General features: G+C 32.0%; 1 protein-coding gene and 1 long non-coding RNA gene across 4 annotated transcripts; one reads left to right on the forward strand and one right to left on the reverse strand.

Moving 5' to 3' along the window:
- The first annotated feature begins 4,653 nt into the window (after positions 1 to 4,653).
- Positions 4,654 to 8,467, forward strand: LOC141487093 (uncharacterized). 3 transcript variants are annotated; one of them, XR_012468199.1, is made up of 4 exons: positions 4,804 to 5,061; positions 5,529 to 5,665; positions 7,724 to 8,270; positions 8,329 to 8,467. XR_012468199.1 is itself a non-coding variant. In XM_074185896.1 (3 exons), the coding sequence occupies exons 1-3, from the start codon at positions 4,724 to 4,726 to the stop codon at positions 5,924 to 5,926; spliced, it is 402 nt and encodes a 133-aa protein (XP_074041997.1). In that variant the 5' UTR covers positions 4,654 to 4,723; the 3' UTR covers positions 5,927 to 8,067. The 3 variants fall into 3 exon arrangements, 2 of the variants coding, with proteins under 2 accessions (XP_074041997.1, XP_074042000.1); XM_074185896.1 differs by lacking the exons at positions 4,804 to 5,061; positions 8,329 to 8,467 and adding an exon at positions 4,654 to 4,792 and having other exon boundaries at positions 5,731 to 8,067; XM_074185899.1 differs by lacking the exons at positions 4,804 to 5,061; positions 8,329 to 8,467 and adding an exon at positions 4,654 to 4,792 and having other exon boundaries at positions 7,724 to 8,067.
- On the reverse strand, positions 7,828 to 22,827 carry LOC141487101 (uncharacterized). Its single transcript, XR_012468200.1, has 2 exons — positions 22,620 to 22,827; positions 7,828 to 8,494 (listed from the first exon to the last, which is right to left on the reverse strand). It is a non-coding gene; the product is annotated as an uncharacterized lncRNA (long non-coding RNA).
- Positions 22,828 to 25,638: the final 2,811 nt, after the last annotated feature.

The raw sequence follows: 25,638 nt of genomic DNA on the forward strand, positions 1-25,638 counted from the left end.
AACATATTTAGCAAATACAATGATGATAATATTTACAACTATTGACAAAATACGTTTGACCTCACTCATGTCTACCATCTTGAAGACCAATGTTGATGTTTCTATAAATTTTCTCTTCATATGTTTGTCATTTGAAACTGCAACAATGAGAATCTTGCCCGTATCAGTTTGAAAATAGATGCAAGAATCGAACTGGCGTCCCTTAAATACTTATCCAATTTGGTATTTCAGACTTTGCTGGCTTGCGTCAATCCGTAGTTGCTTTTTTGGGGGGAAACATACTCGTAAATCTCTTCATCCCATGCAAAAACGCAGGAACTGCATCCATCTGGTCGATCTCGAGGTTGTACTTAGCAGCAAACGTCAAAAGAAATTGAATGGAACTTTAGCAAATAACTGGTGAATTAATTTTGTTATAATCCACACCTTTTATCTGCGAGCAACCCATGACAATAATCCAAGGCTTGTGGGTCACTTTTTGTTCAGAATGCATTTTGGTTTTTAGTACCAAGTTGCACTTCAAAGGTTTTCTTCCATGTGGTAAATCAACCATATCCGAGGTTCCATTTTCACAGTCAAAGGCCTCAGAAATATCAAGTGTAACAGCTCTTGACTCTCCATTTTTCTCGATTGCGTTATTCATTTGGGTGACATATGATAGAAGGTCGCCTGTTAATCTTTGTTTCTGAAAGCCATATTGATTCGTGATGCACTGTTTGGAACCTTTGGTATAGTAATGAATATTACTGGAGTTTTTACCCCAACACCAAACCGTTATTTTAACATCTTCAAGAGGAAGATCAAACACTAACAGTTTTTGATCACTTGGTAATCGAAACACGTGTCGAGGTTTGGTGTTGGGAAAAAACTCCCAAATATTTGAGGATATGGTGGGTTACGGCGTTCTCCATGAGTTTTGAATCACTGATAGCAAAGCGACTGGTCTATAGTTATTTGGAAGAGTTTTCCTGCTCTTTTCGGGAATAGGCTGAACGCGAGCAATCTTCCAACAAGAAGGAAAAACCCCTTTCTTGTGAGATATGTTAAAAAGTCTGCAATATACTGTTGCGAGTTAATTTGCGCACTTTTTAATTACGATGACGAGTACTTCATCATGACCAGACGCCTTATTGATATTGAGCTGAAAAGTATTTTCTGGCATTGTGGATTCTATCCGAGAGAAATGAGAATAGAGGAGCCGATCTGCAGACACCAGCAAGGTCTTCAAGTCGGAATAAACCAGTTCCAGCTTTTTCTCAGAAAACTCAAAGTAGCAGGTATCACATCACAAATATTTCTCCATCATATCACTGTTACAACATCAACGTTGCATGCTTAACGACGAAAGCGCTCTATAAATAAATTCATAATTTTACGCACAGATAGAACAGTAGATAATCAGCATCGGTTCTGCCTCAAAATCTCAAGCTTTTTCTTATGGAGTTCACTTTTCAAAGTTTTTACCATTTCAAGATCATTGGAACTGGCCGGAGTGAAGAAAGAGGAAGTAACTAGAATGAGAATGGAGGGTATAAATATCGTTTTAGGGTTGTATAAGATTAAGATGGAATTGAACCCGCATGTGAGAGGTACGGGTGTAAAATTGGAATTTTGACGTAAGAAAGATCGGGAATCAGGATATGAAATTGGGATGATAATCAAACGGGAATTTGGAATGGGAATATGGATACAAATTTAATCGGAACCGGGATTGCTTGACAGCCGGAAATCTTGAAATAATATTGGAAAAATATTTTATAAACGAGATAATATCAAAATTGTTACAATTTGAATATTACTCATTGAATGTTTTGAACCAAATTTGTTCAAGGCTCTTCCAGTAAATGTGTCATACTGCCAGAATCAAGGAAATTTCGAAAAAATTTGAAATATACCTCGATTGTCAAGAATATCTATCCATTCGGTTGATAGTAAAACGTTAGAATTATTATTAAGGTCAGTACTAGTTATACAGACACTACCGTTATTATTATTCAGTAGTGTGATATTGACCGTTGCAGGAAATGAAACAAGAAAGCGTATTCGGCTGAGGCCGAATGGAAATATCTGGTCGATTGCTACATGAGCAAAAAATCTTGAATCATTTGAAGGCGACTTGAGGTTGAGGAAGAGTGATAATTATTTAAGTGCAAGGGCGTATAGTGTTAATTGGGGAAATATTTTCTGCAAGTATTTTTTGATCGACAATTTCGTAGATCATGGAACGAACTCGAACAATTGAAACAGAAATGTAATGATTTGCAGAATATATATCTATCTGAACGTATATCTGTCTGAGGGTAGTTTGCTTTTGAAAGTAGGACAATTACATGTTTATGAATATGAATGATGTTCACCTTTGCAAAAACTACATTTAGTTATGTAGTAGGTTGGACGAGGTTACGGAATGATACGCGTATTCACAATATAACTATATCTTAATGTTTCTTCTACTTCAAGTCACAAACGATAATAATTCAATAATACATTTCCTATTCTATAACACAATGTAATCGGCACTGTCCCAGCAGGGCCGTCGCCATGGGGGGGGAGCCTCCCCACCTGCTTTTTCGACTTGGGAAAAAGTTGGTAAATTTTAGGCGAAGATAGAAAAAAATAATAGTAAAAAAATGAATAAAGATTTAAAAAATGAAAATGAGAGATAAGAAAGGGAGAGGTAATAAGAAAAAGGAAAAAACCACGAGAAGGTTGGGATTTCCCAACATGCAAAACTTGGAGATTCCATACTTTGAAATTCTGAGTTGTTTGAAAACTTCAAAAAAGTTTAATTTCTGCCAAGTAAGAGAACATTCCTGAACAGTTCACCAATTTTTGAAGTGACAATTTTACAAAATTCCCAACTTTTCGCTGTTTTTTCGACTTGGAAAAGTTGGGAAATTTCGGGACGTGAAGATAGAAAAAATAATAGTAGAAAACATTAAGTACAATATTATTTAAGTGTTTTTTCCTTTCATTTGCATTGAATATTCCTATATATGGTGGAAGACCAAGGACCTTGGTCCAAAGTAGAATAATTCCCATTATTATTTTTATAATTATCAAAATTTATTATATATATATATATATATATATATATATATATATATATATATATATATATATATATATATATATATATATATATAGTAACTAATCCCTCGGCTTTCATTTTTTCGAAAGTTGGGAAATTTTGCTGGTGGGGTTGGGAAAATTTGGATTCCCTCCCCCCCTGGTTTTTCTTTTCGCTACGGCCCTGTGTCCCAGTCATCCCAGTGACTAACGCTTAGATAATATATAAGTCACGCTGCTCCGTCAGTATTTTCATAAGCGGGTACTGCACGGCCATCCTGACCCGTTGTTGTCCCCAACAACCCTATGCGTATGAGCACCTGTAAAGAGAAGGGAAATTACTGATATATCATCAACATTTGATTTCGCCATCGAGGGCTCGTTTTGCCATCGAGGACTCGTTTTACCATCGAGGGCTCGTTTTGCCACCAAGGACTCGTTTTTACATCAAGGGCCCGTTTTGCCATCAAGGGCTGGTTCTGATTTATTTACCTTAACGTTTTTGGAATCTGAACGGCTTCATGTGTTCTGCCTACACCACACCTTCGATGGGGGTTAGCTCTGCTGGTGTGTAAATCCTCCTTCACCTTATAACGGTCATTTGGAAAGACCTCCGTTACTTTGACTGGACTTCTAAATTTGGGTAATGGTTTTTTACTTACACCAGTGGCAGAGTTGCTTATGACTTTGGTCAAAACCAAGTCGCCAATATTGAAAGCTTTTGGTGGATTCCGTTTTTTATTAATAGCTGAATTTTGTTTGTCTCTATTATTTTCCAATCATTGCGCCGCTTCAACTCTTATCGCAGTAACGTCCACTTTCCTCTCTTCGGCGTTGTCATGGATATCACCATTCATTTTCAGTGGGAATCCAAATAGAAGCTCGGATGCCGTATGTCATGTGATGCGGTGTTTCGTGCTATTAATGTCTTGTTGAACTATTGCCACTTTGGAATCCCAGTCATTGCCATTTATACTTGCCCCTAAGGTCGCCAAAGCGTCTATATTGTTTTATTTACTCTCTCCGCTTGACCATTCCCTCTTGGGAGACCAACTGCTATGGTATGTAACCTGATATTTTTGCCTTCAAGATATTGTTCAAATTCATTGGAAACAAATCCTTTCCCGACATCTGTTCGACATCTCGCTCAATGTCGCTATGAAACATTTGGTAGTAGTTTTGGGAACCGTTTTCAAAAAGGTGAATTTCGATAATTCGTCCACAATTGCAAGTATGTAATTATTTCTCTCTGCAGTTTCCACAAATGGTCTCAAATGATCCAAGTGTAGGGTGGGTGTGGTCTAAGATTCCTAGAAACCCTGGTGTTGGTAACGCTTAGATTTTGTTTTGAACTTTTTGAAGGAACCACCTGTTGCTTTTAACAACACTTACGAGGTTTTCCCAAGATGGCGCTATTCTGAATTGTTCGAGTCCCCGCTGAGTCAGTCAAATTAATTATTATCTGTCATTGTCAAAAAGAATTTTCAACTTTTGGTATTTTGAAATTGATATTTTTTGTCATCCCAATCTTTACATTATTCGCATTTTTTATTATAGTTTTTGTTCGTTAGTTCTCAGTTATTTTAGTTTGGTTACATTTTTCAGTAGTAATAAGGAATAGTTTTATATAGTGTATAAGGATACTTTTTGTAAAATGGGACAATTCTGTATTTTGTGTGAACAGTGTAAAAATTCGAGTAATCATCTGTATTCAGTGCCAAAGGTAAATGAAACTACACCAAAAACCAACTTCATATTTTGAATAATCCTTCACCCTTTCAAATCCACCTTCTGCTACTAGAGTATCATTACTTTCTTAATCATAATATCAAATTGAAAATAAACATTCACTTATGCTTTTTTAAATTTTTTTTAAATACAACCTAATACCTAGTTGCAAGAAAAGTCTACTCATAGAATCATAGATACCTACAGATGAATATTACAGTATGCAGAGAGATTTATTGCATTTCTACAGAATTATTATGAGAAGTAAGTAAGTTTACAGTTACATGAAATTTAACATCCATTTAAAATATCATGATATTAATATCAGCATAAAATTTAAAACTAATAAAAAATTAAATCTATATCAACAATTAATAAATCATAGATTAAGTTTGAAAATCACTCTCTGAGTAGGGCTCCATGTCAAACAAATAGTTCCCCAAGCCTAACAGAATGTTGTATATTTTTGAAATCTTGTGGAAAATTATTGTAGAAATCGAGGGTGTTGTTGTATTGTGGACTTGTATAAAGAAAATTTATTGGGTGGTTAAAAGACTACTCATGTATGATGAGAAACCTAATGCTCTCTTAAATATATACTCGTAGTAGTTGATTGCATATAGAATTCCAACCAACCAAACAGTATGCTCTTTTAACTTTACTTGTTCTCAATTGGTGATTTGAATGGTTTTATTTGTGCATTGTACCTGATCAAAATCTGTAATTTATAGGATGAAAACAAGAGGAAACTGTGTATGGATGCTGTTAGGAAATATCTGCCTGATGGTGCTTTTATTTGCTCAAAGCATTTTCCCATCCATTTCATTGGTGAGAAAAAACTATTGAAGGGTGCCAAACCATCATGCATGTGAGTATTCAGTTTCTACAGCACTACCTATAAATCCTATCAAAGATTTGTATATTTTTTTCAAGGTGCACTTATAGAGAAGTACTTAATTGTACGAATTTCAAGAAAACGTGCACCATTTCCAGAACCAGTTTACTAATAATTTCTGTAGTTGGAAAGTATCCGTTGAATAAGGTATCAAAAGCAAATTTGATCACATACAAATCAAGAGAGAACACTTGGTGTTATCAAAATGATAAATATCAAATTATTTATATATGAAATGATAACCCCTTCTAGCTTTACCTATCTACAAAAAAAGGTTCTTTTCAACCGGCTGTTCTCTAACAGTAACCCTGAGAAGTTCGCAGTTGGAAACAAACACTCTATGCCATTCATTTCTCTTGAAGATAAAAGATTGTTGTTGTTTTCAGTTCAACTCAAGCATATCAATGTCCTTTTACAAATTTCATATAAGGCTCATAACGGACTTTAAAAAGAAAGTTATTGATAACATAATATGAGAAGAGATATTTATGTAACCATTATTTAATTGAATCATGTTGAAAAAGTGATATGTTACAAATTGTCCAAATGTGTGGAGTTTAGTTATAACATTTCATATTATTTTTCATTTCAATGATCGCAACTGCTGTTTTGTTCAATATTTTACATCATATTTTCCCTTGATACCTTTCATAAAAATACATCATTATTCAATACAGGCTAATATGTGCTAATATCATTCTATAAATAAAAGGTGATAGTGGAAGAAAGGGGTAAAGTTGAAGAACATTTTCTATAAATGCCTGATTCACAGAAAATTAACTTCATTAACTTTACCCTCTATTTTCTGATATCTCATATTTGTCAATATCTGTGTAAGCTTACTGCTTACACATGGAAATAATAAATACGTTGTCATTATTATAAACAGCCTCTTCTGAGAACATAATAAAAAAAAGCTGTATCTTTTAGAATCTTCTTGTGAGACGGTTATAATTAAATGCCAGTAGGAATTTTAAAAAAAATTAATGAAAAAGTTGTTATCGAACAAAGGGTTATATTTAGCTTAGAATCGCACGTTGAAAGGTAAGATTTCGTTAATCCCTGTTCGCACAATTTTCGACTTCTGAGGGCTGCCGTTCGTAGGGGAACGACAGCTGGTTTACAGAAAAACCAATTTCAACAAATACCATTTTACTTTTTTGTCCATGTTTATTTACAGGGATCTCAATTTATTCAGTTTTGTTTACAATAAATTATATAACAAAGAAAGCTTGTGCTGTAACCACTTATACTACTACTATAATTATTATAGACACATTTATGTGTGTTTAATGAAGGACAAAATTAAAGTAATGAAAAACATTTGCATGAGTAAAGAGTGAGATTCTTAAAAATATTTTCATCATCACAGAAGAAATTGATTTTATCAGAGTAGTTATTTTCAAGTCTCAACATTTTAGATGTTGGAGATGGAGAATGATACCCATAGTTAGTTAAGTGATATGGTGTAATAAATAGCTTTATTTGTCTGATGGACCTTCGTGGAACGTTGAAAGTTATAGGGGAGAGAATTTCCGGACAATCAATGAAACCAGATATAATTTTGAATAGATAAACTAATGATTTAATGTAACTTCGATTCTGAAATCAGCATGAAATATTTCTAAAATGGAACTGAATGTATAAACCCATCCTGTCTAATTTCGTAATAGTTAGTTTCCTGGCTTTGCCCTGATCATTTTCAGTAAAAATATTTGACTGCAACTGAGACAATCATATTCAGTTGCGTTGATGAAGTAATCTTAGAGAATAAAGTTGATACTGAAATTAGTTTCAATGAATAAATTATGAGGAGTACTTCGTCAACGCCGCTGACTGTCGTAGTTGCACTTGAAACGTTTGGAGTTTACCAAAGAAGACAACAGCAAAACCCAAAAACCAACCAAAACATTGAAGTCAGTCATGAAATCATACTACATGAGCTGTTGAAAATTATTGATGAAGGATGCTGAAATTTTCCCAGATTCAAAGATTGATTTTCATTTTTTTATAACTGGTTTTATTTTTCAGTTTGCAGTTGGATTATCCAGTGGAAAAAACTCCGTTTGAAACATGAACAACTGAAATACTTGAATTCCTATATTTAGTTCTGTGATCAGTTTTTTCAAAGAATATTTGATAAAGCTTCTGCCAAATATCTGATAAGGATTGTGTGATTATTTATATAGTTTTATTAATTTAATTAAATAACATTTATTGATCTAAAGGGTAAAACATGTTTTAGACAAGTAAATTGATGGATATATAGCCGTTACTATGTGGTAGAAGATCATTATGAAAAATTTAGATTTTAGACAAGTTGTATTGTGAAATTGACGTGATAGTCATTTTTATAATAAAAATAGGTATTTTGATATTTTTTATTTCTCAGCGAAACCGCTCCTGAACTTCCACTAAACGTTTTTCCTAGTCCATCCTGTAGTATTCTACCCGATTCACACTCTGTCACAAAACATCCATTGGCAAATTCTAGCAGTATTCAACTAGAGAATATTCCTAATCCCATTTTGGTTTCAAATACTTGATGACATCCAGATTGAACCAAGATCATTTGGAGGTGATAATGTTCATATATCCATAACAATTCCAATCAACTTTGTTGATATCATTTTCAGCATTTTTGGGATGATGAGAGCTGCAGGTGGATGCAATACTCATCCCAAGTCAATTCAAGTTGGACAAATATTCCGCCTAATGTCCCTCTATTCTCTGATAAAACCGCCCAGGGAAAGTAATGTTAGTGGAGGAGAAATGATGAAATCCCTTCTTCATATTGGAGATCTGAAAGAAAAACAGCAAAAATTTATATTCTATATTGAAATAGAAAAAACTATCTCCGAAATTGAAGAGGACTTCTCAGGTATTGATGAAGCTTTTGCTTATTTCTGTGAATATGTTGCAAAAAAAAATTAAAGGCAACACCAAATGTGGAGAATGTGTGGATTCGATATTGGAGAAGGGAAATGAAATATTCAATTCCCTCATAAGAAACAAGAGCAGAGGATTTTTAACATTACCATCACAAAAAATTAATAGCTTTCTTCACGATGTTGAAGCCACAATAATATCAGGTGTTTTTGAGAGGGAACTTAAAAGAAATTGCTTTCCAGTAATTTTAATCAAATTGTCAAATTTTTCTCCCAAAAATATTGTAGGTTGTGAACACCACAAGGAAGAATTGTTAAGAGAGGCACTGAGGGCATATTTGATCTCTAGATTGAATATCTGCTGTGCTAAAGAGCATAATGAAAGAGCCCTCGAAAATAAAAATTTAAAAAAATACAATTTTCTGTGAGTCAAATTTCGAAAAATCTGAAAATATCTGTTGAGATGTGAAATTCTCATCAGATGTATGTTTTTTTAAAATTTGATTGAATATTTTCAAAAAACTACCATCATAATTGATAATCACATTGTTTGAAAAAAAGAACTCTTTTACACACTCAATGTAAAAGGTTGTAGTGAGCAATTAAAGTATATCAGAAGACATTTTGTATTTGTATTCTAAAAGACGCTAATCTACTTTCATGCAGTCTGCAGAAATTCAACCTAGTGTTCTCTGAACATTACGGTATTTTACTTTTCGTGGGAACCTGAATATAAAAGAAATCCCATCACAAGGAAACTGGAAGTTAATTTACCACTGGTAAGGATATTAAATACAATTTCACCTCAGACTGATAAAAAACTAACTCAACTTTTGAACGGTTTGACGTAGAAACATGAAAAAAACGTTTGGGGGCTATTACCGATACTATTTTTTGAAAAATTTGAAATTTTAATTGGCATGGGGGTCAAGTGTCAAATTGATCTATCAGTGATGACCTGCACATGCAATCATTGCAAAAAATATGACTCAATGAAATCAAATTAAAATAATAATAATGGAAGATATTTGAATTAAACTTTGTTCAATTTATGCTGGAACTGTAAATTTCAATAATTATAAATACAGAAATCTTATACTTTTACAGACAATAAATAGTTCACATTCTTTCTGAACCAAAGAAGTTACATCTGATGACCAACGGAAGGTAATTGACCATCTTACATCTATTGTAAATTAATAAATTTTGCCTTGTAATTTCTCTCAAGTTATTTACAGAACCCAAAGGCTTGCATGACGAGTTCAAGGTGGGACTGTAGTGCTATTTCTCTTGAGTGATTTTCTGTACTTAACGAGATGTGTATGTATAAGAAAATCAATGTCCTGATTCATGAGTAGAACTGCTAGGTGTGATACACATACATCCATAGTCACTATGAGTAGATGTATTTTGGTTGAATATCTATTAGAAAACAGCTGTGTTTCTACTCATTACATTGTTCTTCGTATATAAACCGCTTATTCCAAATTTTATGCATCAATGAGGAATTTGTGTGAAGTTATCCACGCTTTTTCAGCCACGCTTTTTAACGTGTAGACCATCGACATCGGGATAGAGGAGAATATTCGTCCACTGTTGCCAAGTTTCACATAATTCCTAGCCACGCTTTTGTATACCCCAGATTGTAACATATTATGGAAAAAATAGTTTGAGTAGATTTTATGGGTGCCCTAAATGTAATAGAAACGAAACATTTCTGAATTATCAATCTCTGTTATTTTCTTGAAAACATTTTGCAGAATATTTGGGAGTGGAAAAAATTAAAACTGATATTTTTGACATATTTTTTCTTATATCTCCGTTAATAGTAGACGATCGTTAATGAATTTTTCACTGAAATATAGAAAATAATTAATAGATAACAATTACAACATCAAATCAATTTGCAGTGCCGTCGGGAGGGTGAAAAAATTTAAACCTGATTTTTTTTAAATATTTTTTCTTATATCTTCGTTAATAGTGGATGATCGTTGATGAATTTTACACTGAAATATAGCACATTATTCATAGGTATCATGTACAAGATTAAATCAATTTACAGTGCCGTCGGGGAGGGTGGAAAACAATCTGTCATTTTCCAATAATTTTTTGGTATATCTCTGCAATAATCGATGTGCGTTCACGAAATTTTCTCTGAAATGTCGAGAAATACCCTATAAAGATATTCCAAAACTCAAATGCCGTAGGAAAATGTCTGAGAAAAATAATATGTCATTTTCCAATAATTTTTTGATTTATCTGTTAATAAGCTTTGTGCGTTAACGAAATTTTCACTAAAATGTCGATGAATACTCTACAATGATATTCCAAGACTCAAATGAATTTGAAGTGCCGTAGGAAAATGTCTGAGAAAAATAATATTTCATTTTCCAATAATTTTTTGAAATATCTCTGTTAATAAGCTTTGTGCGTTCACGAAATTTTCACTGAAATGTCGAGAACTACTCTATAAAGATATTCCAAGACTCAAATGGATTTGAAGTGCCGTAGGAAAATATCTGAGAAAAATAATATGTCATTTTCCAATAATTTTTTGAAATATCTCTGTTAATAAGCTTTGTGCGTTCACGAAATTTTCACTAAAATGTCGAAGAATACTCTACAATGATATTTCAAGACTCAAATGGATTTGAAGTGCCGTAGGAAAATGTCTGAGAAAAATAATATGTCATTTTCCAATAATTTTTTGAATTATCTCTGTTAATAAGCTTTGTGCATTAACGAAATTTCACTAAAATGTCGATGAATACTCTACAATGATATTCCAAGACTCAAATGAATTTGAAGTGCCGTAGGAAAATGTCTGAGAAAAATAATATTTCATTTTCCAATAATTTTTTGAAATATCTCTGTTAATAAGCTTTGTGCGTTCACGAAATTCTCACTGAAATGTCGAGAACTACTCTATAAAGATATTCCAAGACTCAAATGGATTTGAAGTGTCGTAGGAAAATGTCTGAGAAAAATAATATGTCATTTTCCAATAATTTTTTGAAATATCTCTGTTAATAAGCTTTGTGCGTTCACGAAATTTTCACTAAAATGTCGATGAATACTCTACAATGATATTTCAAGACTCAAATGGATTTGAAGTGCCGTAGGAAAATGTCTGAGAAAAATAATATGTCATTTTCCAATAATTTTTTGAAATATCTCTGTCAATAAGCTTTGTGCGTTCACGAAATTTTCACTAAAATGTCGATGAATACTCTACAATGATATTCCAAGACTCAAATGAATTTAAAGTGCCGTAGGAAAATGTCTGAGAAAAATAATATGTCATTTTCCAATAATTTTTTTAAATATCTCTGTTAATAAGCTTTGTGCGTTCACTAAATTTTCACTAAAATGTCGATGAATACTCTACAATGATATTCCAAGACTCAAATGAATTTTAAGTGCCGTAGAAAAATGTCTGAGAAAAATAATATGTCATTTTCCAATAATTTTTTGAATTATCTCTGTTAATAAGCTTTGTGCGTTCACGAAATTTTCACTAAAATGTCGATGAATACTCTACAATGATATTTCAAGACTCAAATGGATTTGAAGTGCCGTAGGAAAATGTCTGAGAAAAATAATTTAATTTGTCATTTTCCAATAATTTTTTGAAATATCTCTGTTAATAAGCTTTGTGCGTTCACGAAATTCTCACTAAGATGTAGATGAATACTCTACAATGATATTCCAAGACTCAAATGAATTTGAAGTGCCGTAGGAAAATATCTGAGAAAAATAATATGTCATTTTCCAATAATTTTTTGAAATATCTAAAATATTTGCGAAAGGAATATCTCAGCAATATGATGGTAACGATCAGCGGGAATAAGGGCTCGTTCAAACCCTCGCCAATATTCGCAATTTTTCTGCGAATCGCAAAAAAATCGCCGCATGAACGTTCATAATCATGCGTCAAAAAAGTGCTGTTAACAATTAATCATCATTACATGTCATTTTTCTATTTATTGGCATCATAGATCTTCATCTCCCTAACGAGGTTATATAGTAATCTCCTTGACTTTTCCGTTTCCGAACACTACAAATATTTCTTTTTCTTGTCGTTAATAAAAAATACTAAAGTGATAAAAACAATAACACAAAAAAACTAAAGTTTCAGGTTAGGGAAAAGCAGATCATATAACAAAAATTAAAATGTTATCTGAACTGTGCTTCCATGGTTTGTGTGAAGTTGAAATATTTGAACTTTCTTGTGACATACTGGTAGCTATTTTATTCGCAGAAAAATTGCAAAGGGTATGTTCATTTATAAGATGTCTCAAGGCGCATGCGCTCGTTTTGACATTCAAAGTCTGATTGGATATTGGGAATATGAATAATAGTCATTGATTAGTTTGGAAATGATAATTTGAGATTGGTTTAGTAAAAAATTAGCGAAATTTCCACTTTCTGTCGACGTTATTACAAATGCAACTGCATACATAGGCGTTCGTGACTTTTTTATTTTTGTGATTATTATAGTGCATTCGATGGAAAGTGACTCAATTTATTAGGTCGACTTTACTGTATGTACAGTGTGATAGCTACAACATTGAAATGTTGTGTTCGAGGAGAGGAAAGGAAAAAAAACGGAAAAATATTTGCTGTCACTGACTGACATTGGATTTGACATTTGTCATATAAATGAAAGAGCAAATGAGACACCAACAAATCGCGATGCGATCTTTTTTGCTTTTTGAACTTAGAACTTATAATGGTTGACATCTACTGTCTGTACGAAAAGTACAGACAGATAAAATTTGAAATTTCATTTTCCAAAATTTATTTTTTTACCGTAATGAATTTTATTATTTGTTGTCTGCGAATTCTATTCGGTCCACAGTAGATGTCAGTTGTTGCTCGTGCAACTTTTCATAGTGGAAATCTTCATGCAAAATATTCTGTATCCAAATTTTGGCAATAACGTTTCCTTCCTTGGAACCCTACCGAGGAAGTTGAACAACCAAGTTATCACTATAACTGTCGTCTTCGAGGGCAATATCTCAAAATGTTTTGGTCAAGCAGGTTAACTTGTAGCCATGGGCTAACCGAACCGGTACCAATACTGCCAATAAATATAGTTAGTTATACATTGGTGCCTAATCAGCTCGGGAAGACCTACTAAGTTTCCAGTTATAAAGTTATCTGAATTCCTCAATAAGCATTACCCACATTTGTCTTTTCAAAATTTACAAAATCTTCGAATTAATGACGAAATTATCAGATAATCTGCTTTATATATTTTTTCAACGAATACATTCAGAACGCGTACCAAAGTTTATCAAGCTCTTCTCCGTAACACAGGCAAGATAAATGAACTATTAAATTGCAACCACTTCAGTCATGTACCCATTGCAAATGATAATATCACAAGAACATTTTCTAGGATTGATTTTCATATTCTCAATGAAATTATTATACAAAACGAAATGTCCAGGGAAAGTCTTTTATCCGAATGTTATTATCCAGATAATTCAAAATATTCTGAACTGTGTATACTGATGAATTTGAAAAATAGTGAAAAGAACCGTAAAAATCTTTGTTATTTTGTAAGACGAAATATAGATCATTTTGATTTCAAAATTGTTTCAAAGTACCAAACTAAATTACCAACAGATTACGATTTGTCCACAATTATTGAAAACAATAGTTCTGCTCATAGTTCAGTAAAGTTAGTACATTCCACTCCAAATGCTCCAATTGATAATATTACATCATTTGATAGTAGTATTCCTTCAAATCAATCATATCTCAAATCTAAAAATTCTAATAATCAGTCTAATTCTAACTCAACTCATTGCCCCTATGATCAAGAAATATCTCCAAATACATATAAGCAAGGAAATAAAGAAATCAGTTCCGATTTCTTCACTATATCTCCGGAATTAAAGAATATTTCTGAGAAAGTAGGTATTAAAAATTGATGTTGAAATGATACCAAAGGGTACTAAAAATATTAAAGATAATAAATCTGAGCCTACAACTTATAAGAACTGTATTTATAATGAAGGTTTTTTTTTTCTTAACAGTTCTAGAATTCTCCAGTATTTGCAAAAATGGAAAATTATTGAAAGAAAAGTATGCTTTTTTGCTCAGTGAGAAAGTCAAATTAGTAAATAATACTTGCAGATTATATTTTAAACATAATCGGTATTTAAAGAAATCTGATTCATTGAAATTATATGCGTATTGTGCACACACTTTGTGTAAAAAATTCATTTTGTATATTCGACATATTTCAAATGGTCATTATGCAGAACATAAAGTTGAAGTATTTAGTAATCTAGCCACACAGCTAAGGGGAGTGAAACGAAAAATAGTTGAAAAGGAAATGTTGAATGTTAGGGCTTTGAAACAACGACAAAATGATGTCTTGAGTTTGGACCATGAATCTTTGAAAAAGTTCAATTTAGATAAGGTAAAATCTGATTCAGTTTATAGAAAAGTACGTTCAGAGGCATTTGCAAAAAATGATCGACATAATGATGATATTTTTGATATGATTAAAATGCAGAAAGAACATTCCAATTATATTAAATTTGTGGGAATTCCTCTTCATATTTATCTCTACAGTGTTGAACAACTCGCACTTCTATCACAAGACACAGTTTTACACCTTGATGCTACTGGAAGCATAGTACGACGTCCTGGAAATAAGGGTAACAAAGTATATTATTATGCTGGGGTTATACAGACAGAATCTAACAGACTGTGTGCTGTAATAGAAATGATATCTAGTGAACATGATGCTGGTAGCATAGGTGCTTGGCTTTTAAAGTATCGTTCTTTCTGTACAGTTCATAAGAAATGGCCTGCGTTTCGAAAAGTGGTCACTGATTTTAGTTTTGCAATCCTGAATGCTGTTTCACTTTGTTTCAATAGTTTAGAATTGAAGGAATACATCAATATGACATTTCACTGTATATATAACAATGATGAATTTCCTTCAAATAAAATTCAATTGCACATATGCTGTTTTCACATGTTTAAATTGATGGCCCGAGATGTTGATAATTATTATCAAGATAATGTAGTTAAACGTCACATGAAAGAAATTTTAGCCTCATCATATAATATCAATGATTGGAAAAATTTTTGTGCATGGTTCAGAAATATTTATATTGTAACCAACTCTGATACTGAAACTGCAATTTTAAAAAATGCTTTTCAGAATTTATTGAAAATTTCTTGTTCTTTGGATAATTTCACTGAAGAACTGAATAAAGATCATTTTGTTTTTGACTTTGATAAAGATAGCCTAGGAAACTTTGAGTCAACTAATTATTGCCAATTTTTCAAACAACTTTGTCTTACTTGCACCGTGGGTTCTGATGATAACTTTCCTAAAAACGAATAAAACCATCAGGAGTTTTTAATTTTTTTTAAACGCTATATGCCATTTGTTCCCCTATGGAGTGGCATTCTGTTGATGAATAAAGAAAGGCTGAGTAATGCTCCAGTAGAACGATGGTTTGATTTAGTTAAAAATATACTTGCAAAAGGAATTATGCGCCAAAGGAGTAGTCGGATAGTTAGGAAGCTTAGAAAATATATTTTATTCATACTTAAAGAAATAAAGTTCAAAATCCCCAAAACAAAATGTTGTAGACATGATCTAGTTGAGATACGTGATGACGGTCTTGCTTCACAAGAAATATGGAAAAAGAAAGAAAAGGTTCTACATAACAATTTTTTGGGAACATCACTTAAACATGCACTGAAAACTTCCTAATCATTTCAGTTAACTAAAGGCACTGATCCAAATTTATGTATTTATTGTAAACTAGGTAAATTAGAATTTGAAGCTGATTGGGTACAATGTGATACATGCAACGGGTGGGTACATCTAATGTGTATTGATGACTTAGATACGAGTTTGAGCGGTAATTTGTTTTGTAAATTTTGTGAACCTTCAACTGCAGATAATCAATTTTTCAATTCATCGACGAAAATCAGTGAAAATCTCGAAGATACTCCGAACATCAATTACTTTTCACTATATAGCATTTGTAGTTCATTTTTCAATCAAAATTTCAAAAAATCTAACGAGCAATATTAGATCAGATTGATGTAGAGACCAGAGATCAAAGACTCTCCCATATTTTGTTTCAGGAAAGACGCAAACGCGTAACTGCATCAAATTTTGGAAGTATATTCAACAGCAAAAGTGACAATAGTTTGATTACAATTTTAAATCGAATTTTGAATACGACTGATATCAATTCTTTTTCAATAAAACATGGTATAAACAATGAGAAAAAAGCTATTGCCCAATATGAACTATTAACTAATAGGAAATGCAACAAGTCTGGTTTAAAAATTCACAAAATGTACCAATTTATTGCTGGATCACCTGATGGATTAGTTTCGAATGATGGCCTAATTGAAGTTAAATGTCCATATTCCTGTAGAAATCTGAATCCAAATGAAGCATGCTCTGAGGGACTGATTAAATATTATGATAAACAAACTGACAACATTTCTAAAAATCACATTTATTATTATCAAGTTCAAGGTCTTCTGGAAATCACAGATAGAAATTGGTGCGATTTTATAATTTGGACATTTAAGGGAATTAAATTAATGCGCGTTTTTAGGGATAAAATTTGTTGGAGCCGGATGTTTTCAAAATTACGTAGATTTTTTTATTTCATAATGTTACCTAGTATTTCAAATGCAACACCTACTCCTAGCTTTATAAAATGGAGACCAGAAAGAGATTTATCAATTTTACCAAATGGTTTAGTATCCGATGCGGAATATTATGGAGATATTGGAAAAAGATACTACATTTCATATTTTTCAAAATTTAGGTGTGATGTAACTGAAATTTGTAATGAAGACTTTAATATATTATCCGGAAAGCTTTGGTTGACAAATTTTATCGTAGATATATGTCTAAATATATTCAATACAGCAGCAAAGTTTCAAATCGTTACATGTATGCTTTCTACAAGAATTTTTTTATATGGTCAGGGCGAGAATCACCCTTCACTTGTTAATTTCTCATTTGAAAAAGACCTTATAGTATTTCCTATACTTCAAAATTTCTCAGACACTAAAGACCAATCTCACTTGCATCATTTCTGTTTAGCAATTGTCGATATTAAATGCAAGAATTTTTGTTTTATGAATCCATTCAAGAGTACAAGTAGTGAAACATCTAAATATCTAGGATATTTTATAAATTTTGTAGAATATTATAATGAAATCAATAAATGTGATATAGATATTTCAAATTGGTCAATTGAAATTAAGGACCATGATAAACAAGTCGATGGTTACAATTGTGGAGTTTTTATAATATATTTCTTCAATAAAATTGTAAATAGGGAAAGTTTGAGTAATAATATTGATATAAAGAATTATAGACAAGGATTGAAAAACATTATAATTAGTTATTCTGATAATATGTCTCGGAAATGTTTGTTCTGCGGAATTGAAATTAATGAGTCATTACGTAACGTAAAATGTAGTAGCTGTCACAGGATCAGTCATGTGAAATGTATCTTTTCTGAAACTAATTTGAACTCGTTTCAATACACATTCGATATATGCCCGTTGTGTTCCAAATATTGACAGAATCAAAATGATATCTGAAATTATATATTTATTTGTTTATTTTAACAGAAACGTTATTTATTTTTTTTTCATGTTGAATATTTTATTTGTGTTATTGTTTTGTAGAATGTTTTTTTTAAGTTTTTGTTTTAGACAAAATGTTATTTCAGTTTTATTCATGTTGAATACTTTGTTTGTTACTTATTTATATCATCATCTATTTAACCATTTTGAACATTTTTTTCAGAAATTTATGACTGTTGCGTTACATTGGAAACTATCCAACCTAAATGAATTTGATGAACAGATTTTTACAGAACTATGTCAAAAGAAGACTGAGAGGACACATTTTTTCATGAACACATTTTGGTCTTTCGCCCTCTCACATTCACTATCCATTTGTAATTATATAGAATGGAAATGTCAATATCTGTGAAGAATGAGTTCAAATTCCTTAGATTTTTTATTATAATTGTTCCTCACTTTAACTATACAGTTTCACTAAGACAAATACTTTTTTATCCAAATTGTTGAAGGTGGATAGTTTTCATTGCTATTTTCTATCCCTTCCATCATTATCCATTTTTTTTATTTAATCATGTTTCCTCACAATCGACACAATGTTCTATTATTTTTGAATCCCGATCCTACCTTTCCACATCCGTTGACAAGAGATACCCCTACACCTCCTCGTGGTTCTTGTTGGGCAACGGTAGTATTTAATGAGAGTTTATCTCATTAAAAATTAGCGGCTGAGTAGGGGGTACCACCCATATTATTTTCCTCATACATTTTCCTACGGCACTTCAAATTCATTTGAGTCTTGGAATATCTTTATAGAGTATTTCTCGACATTTCAGTGAAAATTTCGTGAACGCACAAAGCTTATTAACAGAGATATTTCAAAAAATTATTGGAAAATGACATATTATTTTTCTCAGACATTTTCCTACGGCACTTCAAATTCATTTGAGTCTTGGAATATCATTGTAGAGTAGTTCTCGATATTTTAGTGAAAATTTCGTGAAAGCACAAAGCTTATTAACAGAGATATTTCAAAAAATTATTGGAAAATGACATATTATTTTTCTCAGACATTTTCCTACGGCACTTCAAATTCATTTGAGGCTTGGAATATCTTTATAGAGTATTTCTCGACATTTTAGTGAAAATTTCGTGAACGCACAAAGCTTATTAACAGAGATATTTCAAAAAATTATTGGAAAATGACATATTATTTTTCTCAGACATTTTCCTACGGCACTTTAAATTCATTTGAGTCTTGGAATATCTTTATAGAGTAGTTCTCGATATTTTAGTGAAAATTTCGTGAACGCACAAAGCTTATTAACAGAGATATTTCAAAAAATTATTGGAAAATGACATATTATTTTTCTCAGATATTTTCCTACGGCACTTCAAATTCATTTGAGGCTTGGAATATCTTTATAGAGTATTTCTCGACATTTCAGTGAAAATTTCGTGAACGCACAAAGCTTATTAACAGAGATATTTCAAAAAATTATTGGAAAATGACATATTATTTTTCTCAGACATTTTCCTACGGCACTTCAAATTCATTTGAGTCTTGGAATATCTTTATAGAGTAATTCTCGATATTTTAGTGAAAATTTCGTGAACGCACAAAGCTTATTAACAGAGATATTTCAAAAAATTATTGGAAAATGACATATTATTTTTCTCAGACATTTTCCTACGGCACTTCAAATTCATTTGAGGCTTGGAATATCTTTATAGAGTATTTCTCGACATTTCAGTGAAAATTTCGTGAACGCACAAAGCTTATTAACAGAGATATTTCAAAAAATTATTGGAAAATGACATATTATTTTTCTCAGACATTTTCCTACGGCACTTCAAATTCATTTGAGTCTTGGAATATCATTGTAGAGTATTTCCCGACATTTTAGTGAAAATTTCGTGAACGCACAAAGCTTATTAACAGAGATATTTCAAAAAATTATTGGAAAATGACATATTATTTTTCTCAGACATTTTCCTACGGCACTTCAAATTTATTTGAGTCTTGGAATATCATTGTAGAGTATTTCCCGACATTTTAGTGAAAATTTCGTGAACGCACAAAGCTTATTAACAGAGATATTTCAAAAAATTATTGGAAAATGACATATTATTTTTCTCAGACATTTTCCTACGGCACTTCAAATTTATTTGAGTCTTGGAATATCTTTATAGAGTAGTTCTCGATATTTTAGTGAAAATTTCGTGAACGTACAAAGCTTATTAACAGAGATATTTCAAAAAATTATTGGAAAATGACATATTATTTTTCTCAGATATTTTCCTACGGCACTTCAAATTCATTTGAGGCTTGGAATATCTTTATAGAGTATTTCTCGACATTTCAGTGAAAATTTCGTGAACGCACAAAGCTTATTAACAGAGATATTTCAAAAAATTATTGGAAAATGACATATTATTTTTCTCAGACATTTTCCTACGGCACTTCAAATTCATTTGAGTCTTGGAATATCTTTATAGAGTAATTCTCGATATTTTAGTGAAAATTTCGTGAACGCACAAAGCTTATTAACAGAGATATTTCAAAAAATTATTGGAAAATGACATATTATTTTTCTCAGACATTTTCCTACGGCACTTCAAATTCATTTGAGGCTTGGAATATCTTTATAGAGTATTTCTCGACATTTCAGTGAAAATTTCGTGAACGCACAAAGCTTATTAACAGAGATATTTCAAAAAATTATTGGAAAATGACATATTATTTTTCTCAGACATTTTCCTACGGCACTTCAAATTCATTTGAGTCTTGGAATATCATTGTAGAGTATTTCCCGACATTTTAGTGAAAATTTCGTGAACGCACAAAGCTTATTAACAGAGATATTTCAAAAAATTATCGGAAAATGACATATTATTTTTCTCAGACATTTTCCTACGGCACTTCAAATTTATTTGAGTCTTGGAATATCATTGTAGAGTATTTCCCGACATTTTAGTGAAAATTTCGTGAACGCACAAAGCTTATTAACAGAGATATGTCAAAAAATTATTGGAAAATGACATATCATTTTTCTCAGACATTTTCCTACGGCACTTCAAATTCATTTGAGTCTTGGAATATCTTTATAGAGTAGTTCTCGATATTTTAGTGAAAATTTCGTGAACGCACAAAGCTTATTAACAGAGATATTTCAAAAAATTATTGGAAAATGACATATTATTCTTCTCAGACATTTTCCTACGGCACTTCAAATTCATTTGAGTCTTGGAATATCTTTATAGAGTAGTTCTCGATATTTTAGTGAAAATTTCGTGAACGCACAAAGCTTATTAACAGAGATATTTCAAAAAATTATTGGAAAATGACATTATTTTTCTCAGACATTTTCCTACGGCACTTCAAATTCATTTGAGTCTTGGAATATCATTGTAGAGTATTTCCCGACATTTTAGTGAAAATTTCGTGAACGCACAAAGCTTATTAACAGAGATATTTCAAAAAATTATTGGAAAATGACATATTATTTTTCTCAGACATTTTCCTACGGCACTTCAAATTCATTTAAGTCCTGAAATATCTTTATAGAGTATTTCTCGACATTTAGGAGAAAATTTCGTGAACACACATTGATTATTGACAGAGATATACCAAAAAATTATTGTAAAATGACAGATTATTTTCCACCCTCCCCGACGGCACTGTAAATTGATTCAATTTCGTACATGATATCTATGAATAATGTGCTATATTTCAGTGGGAAATTCATCAAGGATCATCCACTATTAACGGAGATATAAGAAAAAATATTTAAAAAAAATCAGGTTTAAATTTTTTCCACCCTCCCGACGGCACTGCAAATTGATTTGATGTATTGTTATCTATTAATTATTTTCTATATTTCAGTGAAAAATTCATTAATGATCGTCTACTATTAACGGAGATATAAGAAAAAATATGTCAAAAATATCAGTTTTAATTTTTTCCACTCTCAAATATTCTGCAAATTTTTTTTATGAAAATAACAGATATTGATAAATTAGGAATGTTTCGTTTCCATTACATTTAGGGCACCCTTAAAATCTACTCAAACTATTTTTTCCCATAATATGTTACAATCTGGGGTATACAAAAGCGTGGCTAGGAATTATGTGAAACTTGGCAACAGTGGACGGATATTCCCCTCTATCCCAATGTCGATGGTCTATACGTCAAAAAGCGTGGCTAGAAAAGCGTGGATAACTTCACATCAACCAATGAGGAAACTTTTTAATTATTAATTTAAAAAAAACGGTTAAAAGTTGGTGCTTATCAAAATGATCTCTTAACAGGTAATCGAAAAGTTCGACAAAGAATTCACTGGGAATATTTCTTTGTAATCTAGTGAATTATTCAGTTTTTCCATTCCAATACCATACTAAAAACATGTATTCAAGTATATAATCTTTATACTTACCACCTGTTTTGCGGAATTCGTTCCGATAAACAACCAATGTCAACTACATAATATCTGCCAACATTTCTTGAGTTGAAATATCAAGAAATTACACGAAATTTCTTCAAAACTTTGCTTGGGTTGAAACTTCAACTAATAATTCACCAGAACTTGGACACTTATCTTTCAATTTAATACTGACAATTCGTCAATAACACTTAAAACACAAAAATTCATTAACTCACTTTTTAAGTTATCCTAAAAGCACAGTAGGTATGAAAAATGAATGTGGAATTAAATATAAATACAAATACACCCTGTGTGGTCTTATGATTACAGTTTACTGTAATGACTGCTTGCGCCATCTGAAACGGCGTAAACGGCGTTGATCTCTGCTAATCAAGTTAGCCATAAATCCCTCATTTTACCCCAAACTTTTGCAGGTATGAGTAGATGCACCAGGGTTTTTAGACATCTTAGTGTGGTCTCGCATACTTGTGCATAGAATGGAAAAATCCGGAATTCTTAACACTATTTCCTTTATGGTAGAGATAATGTAAACATGCATCTATGTATTTCTTCACAAATCTATTCATGTTTCGAAACCAGCTATTTTTCTTAATTCAGTCTATAATTTTCTCATAAGCAAAGTGACCTATATCATCTTGATTAGCTTTTATTATTTGCCACCTACAGTTTTTCGGTACTACTCATCTTCGACCATGTGGCTTCAAAAATAAACTTCATTTCCCCGTAAATTGTACTCCTCAAAATATTTTTATTATTTACAATGTCACCACTCAACAATATTCCTTTCATTTATCCGATAGAAGCATCTTGATCTTGCGCCTCGCGTAGATAATCATTTTCGCGTATTTTTTTAACGTTCTCTCGTCTCAAAAATACAACTGAGTGCGTCTACATGCTGCATTTTTTATGACCCGGCTTTATGCTGTATTTCGAAGTCTTGCAAAAGTAAAACCCACCTGGCTATGCGTGGAACAATTGCTTGTTCATTTAAGGCACTTTTCACAGCATTACAATCCGTGAAAATTGTGAACTCATTTCCAAGGAGGTAAAAACTTATACTTTTCTACGGTTTTCACAATTGCAAGTAGCTCTAGTTCGGATGAATGATAGATTTTCTCCGCCTCAGTTGTTTGCTTCCTGAAATACCTAACCGCATTTTCATTGTTTTCAGATTTTTGAACTAATCTTCCTGCGAAGCCTTCCACTCGCATCTGTATAACCTATTATTGGTAATTTAGGATTGAAAATACATAATACAGGATTTGAACAAATTTTCTTCTTGAGTTCTTGAACAATTTTTGTCAATGAATCTGACCATGCCCGTACGGCATTTTTTAAAATAATTTTGTAAGAGGAGTTGATATTCGAGCAAAGTCTTTCACAAATTTTCTAAAAAATCTGATCAGACCCAAAAACTGTCTCAACTGATGTTGATTTTTTTTGTATTGGAAATTTATCAACCGCCTCGGTTTTGACCGTAAATGGAGATCTTTTTTGAACCAAATTTCGTAACCCAAATATATTATTTTCACCATTAAAAATACAGATTTTGACAATAATAGTGTTAGGTCATAATTTCCCAAAATTTTCACAACTTCGTTTAGCAGAACTAACCCCTCAATTTTGGATTTAAATGGTATCAAAATGTCATCAAGATATGGTGTTATATGAAACTGTCTTAAGGGCTTGTAAATTTCATTCTTAAATTGTTGAAAAACTGAGTGAAAGTGCACGATAATCGATGACCATTCTTTTCTGACCATCTTTTTTATTACCTAGTAAAGCTGCACTTGAATAAGGTGACTTACTTTCTTACTTTCCCTTATTATTTTTGCATCCAACAACTCTCTTACTGTTTCTCTTTCTCTGAAAAGCGATATGGTCTGTATGTCTGTAGTTAACCCTATAGACAGAAAAACTGAATGTGCTTTCCCAAGGTGCTTCATATCGGAAAAAAAACTTTTTTCATGTTCCGCTAAAATTTTGTCAAGTTCCGATTTTTCCTGCACCGACAAAGTAACACATGTTATGTTTAACAATCAATGAGGACTATCTACTTTATTCTGAAACATTAAAACATCATCCACCCTGTCGTAAATGATATTCTGATCCTCAGTGAAATTTATTCCGATCAGAATATCATTTTCGATATTGTAACATTTACTTGCCAAAGGAAAATTTTCTGGACCACACCGTATCTGCCGAGCCAAGATAAAATCGATGTTGTCCTGTCCAATCAGGAGAATAGGTTTTTAAAATATCTTCTATTGATTTCTCAAATGCTGAAAATTTGACGTTTTGTGAAGGCATCAACAGATTACTGTTCGAACTCATTTCATTATAAAAATCTTTTCCTGCTCATCGTTTTTTATATTTCTGTCTGTCTGTTAACCAGCTATCGCTCCCCTACGAACGATAACTGTCAGAAGTCGAAACTTGTGCGAACTATGGACTAACGAGGCCTTACCTTTAAACGTGTGATTCCTAACACGAATTCCAGGTCAATTTTCATCGTTTTGTTTTGCCATGACGTCTCATCAGGGCCATCGCCATGGGGAGATGGGGGGAGCCTCCCACCCTGCTTTTTCGACTTGGGAAATTTTGGGCCGTGAAGAAAATGGAAAAAATAATAGCAAAAAAATGAATGAAAATTAAAAAAATAAAAATGAGAGAAAAGAAAGGGAGAGGTAATCAGAAAAAGGAAATAACCAGGAGACGGTTGGGATTTCCCGACATGCATAACTTGAAGATCCCATACTTTGAAATTCTGAGTTGTTTGAAAACTTCAAAAAAGTTTAATTTCTCCCAAATAAGAAAACATTCCTGAACAGTCCACAAATTTTGAAGTGAAAATTTTACAAAATTCCCAACTTTTCACTGTTTTTTCGACTTTGAAAAGTTGGGAAATTTCGGGCCGTGAAGATAGAAAAAATAATAGCAAAAAACAATAAGCACAATATTATTTAAGTGTTGTTTCCTTTCATTTGTATTGAATATTCCTATACATGGT

Source organism: Leptinotarsa decemlineata, unplaced genomic scaffold, assembly GCF_025532065.1.
Source record: "Leptinotarsa decemlineata unplaced genomic scaffold, Ldec_3_MD MMD2_P_RNA_scaffold_2, whole genome shotgun sequence".
Classification (NCBI taxonomy): Eukaryota; Metazoa; Arthropoda; class Insecta; order Coleoptera; family Chrysomelidae; genus Leptinotarsa; species Leptinotarsa decemlineata.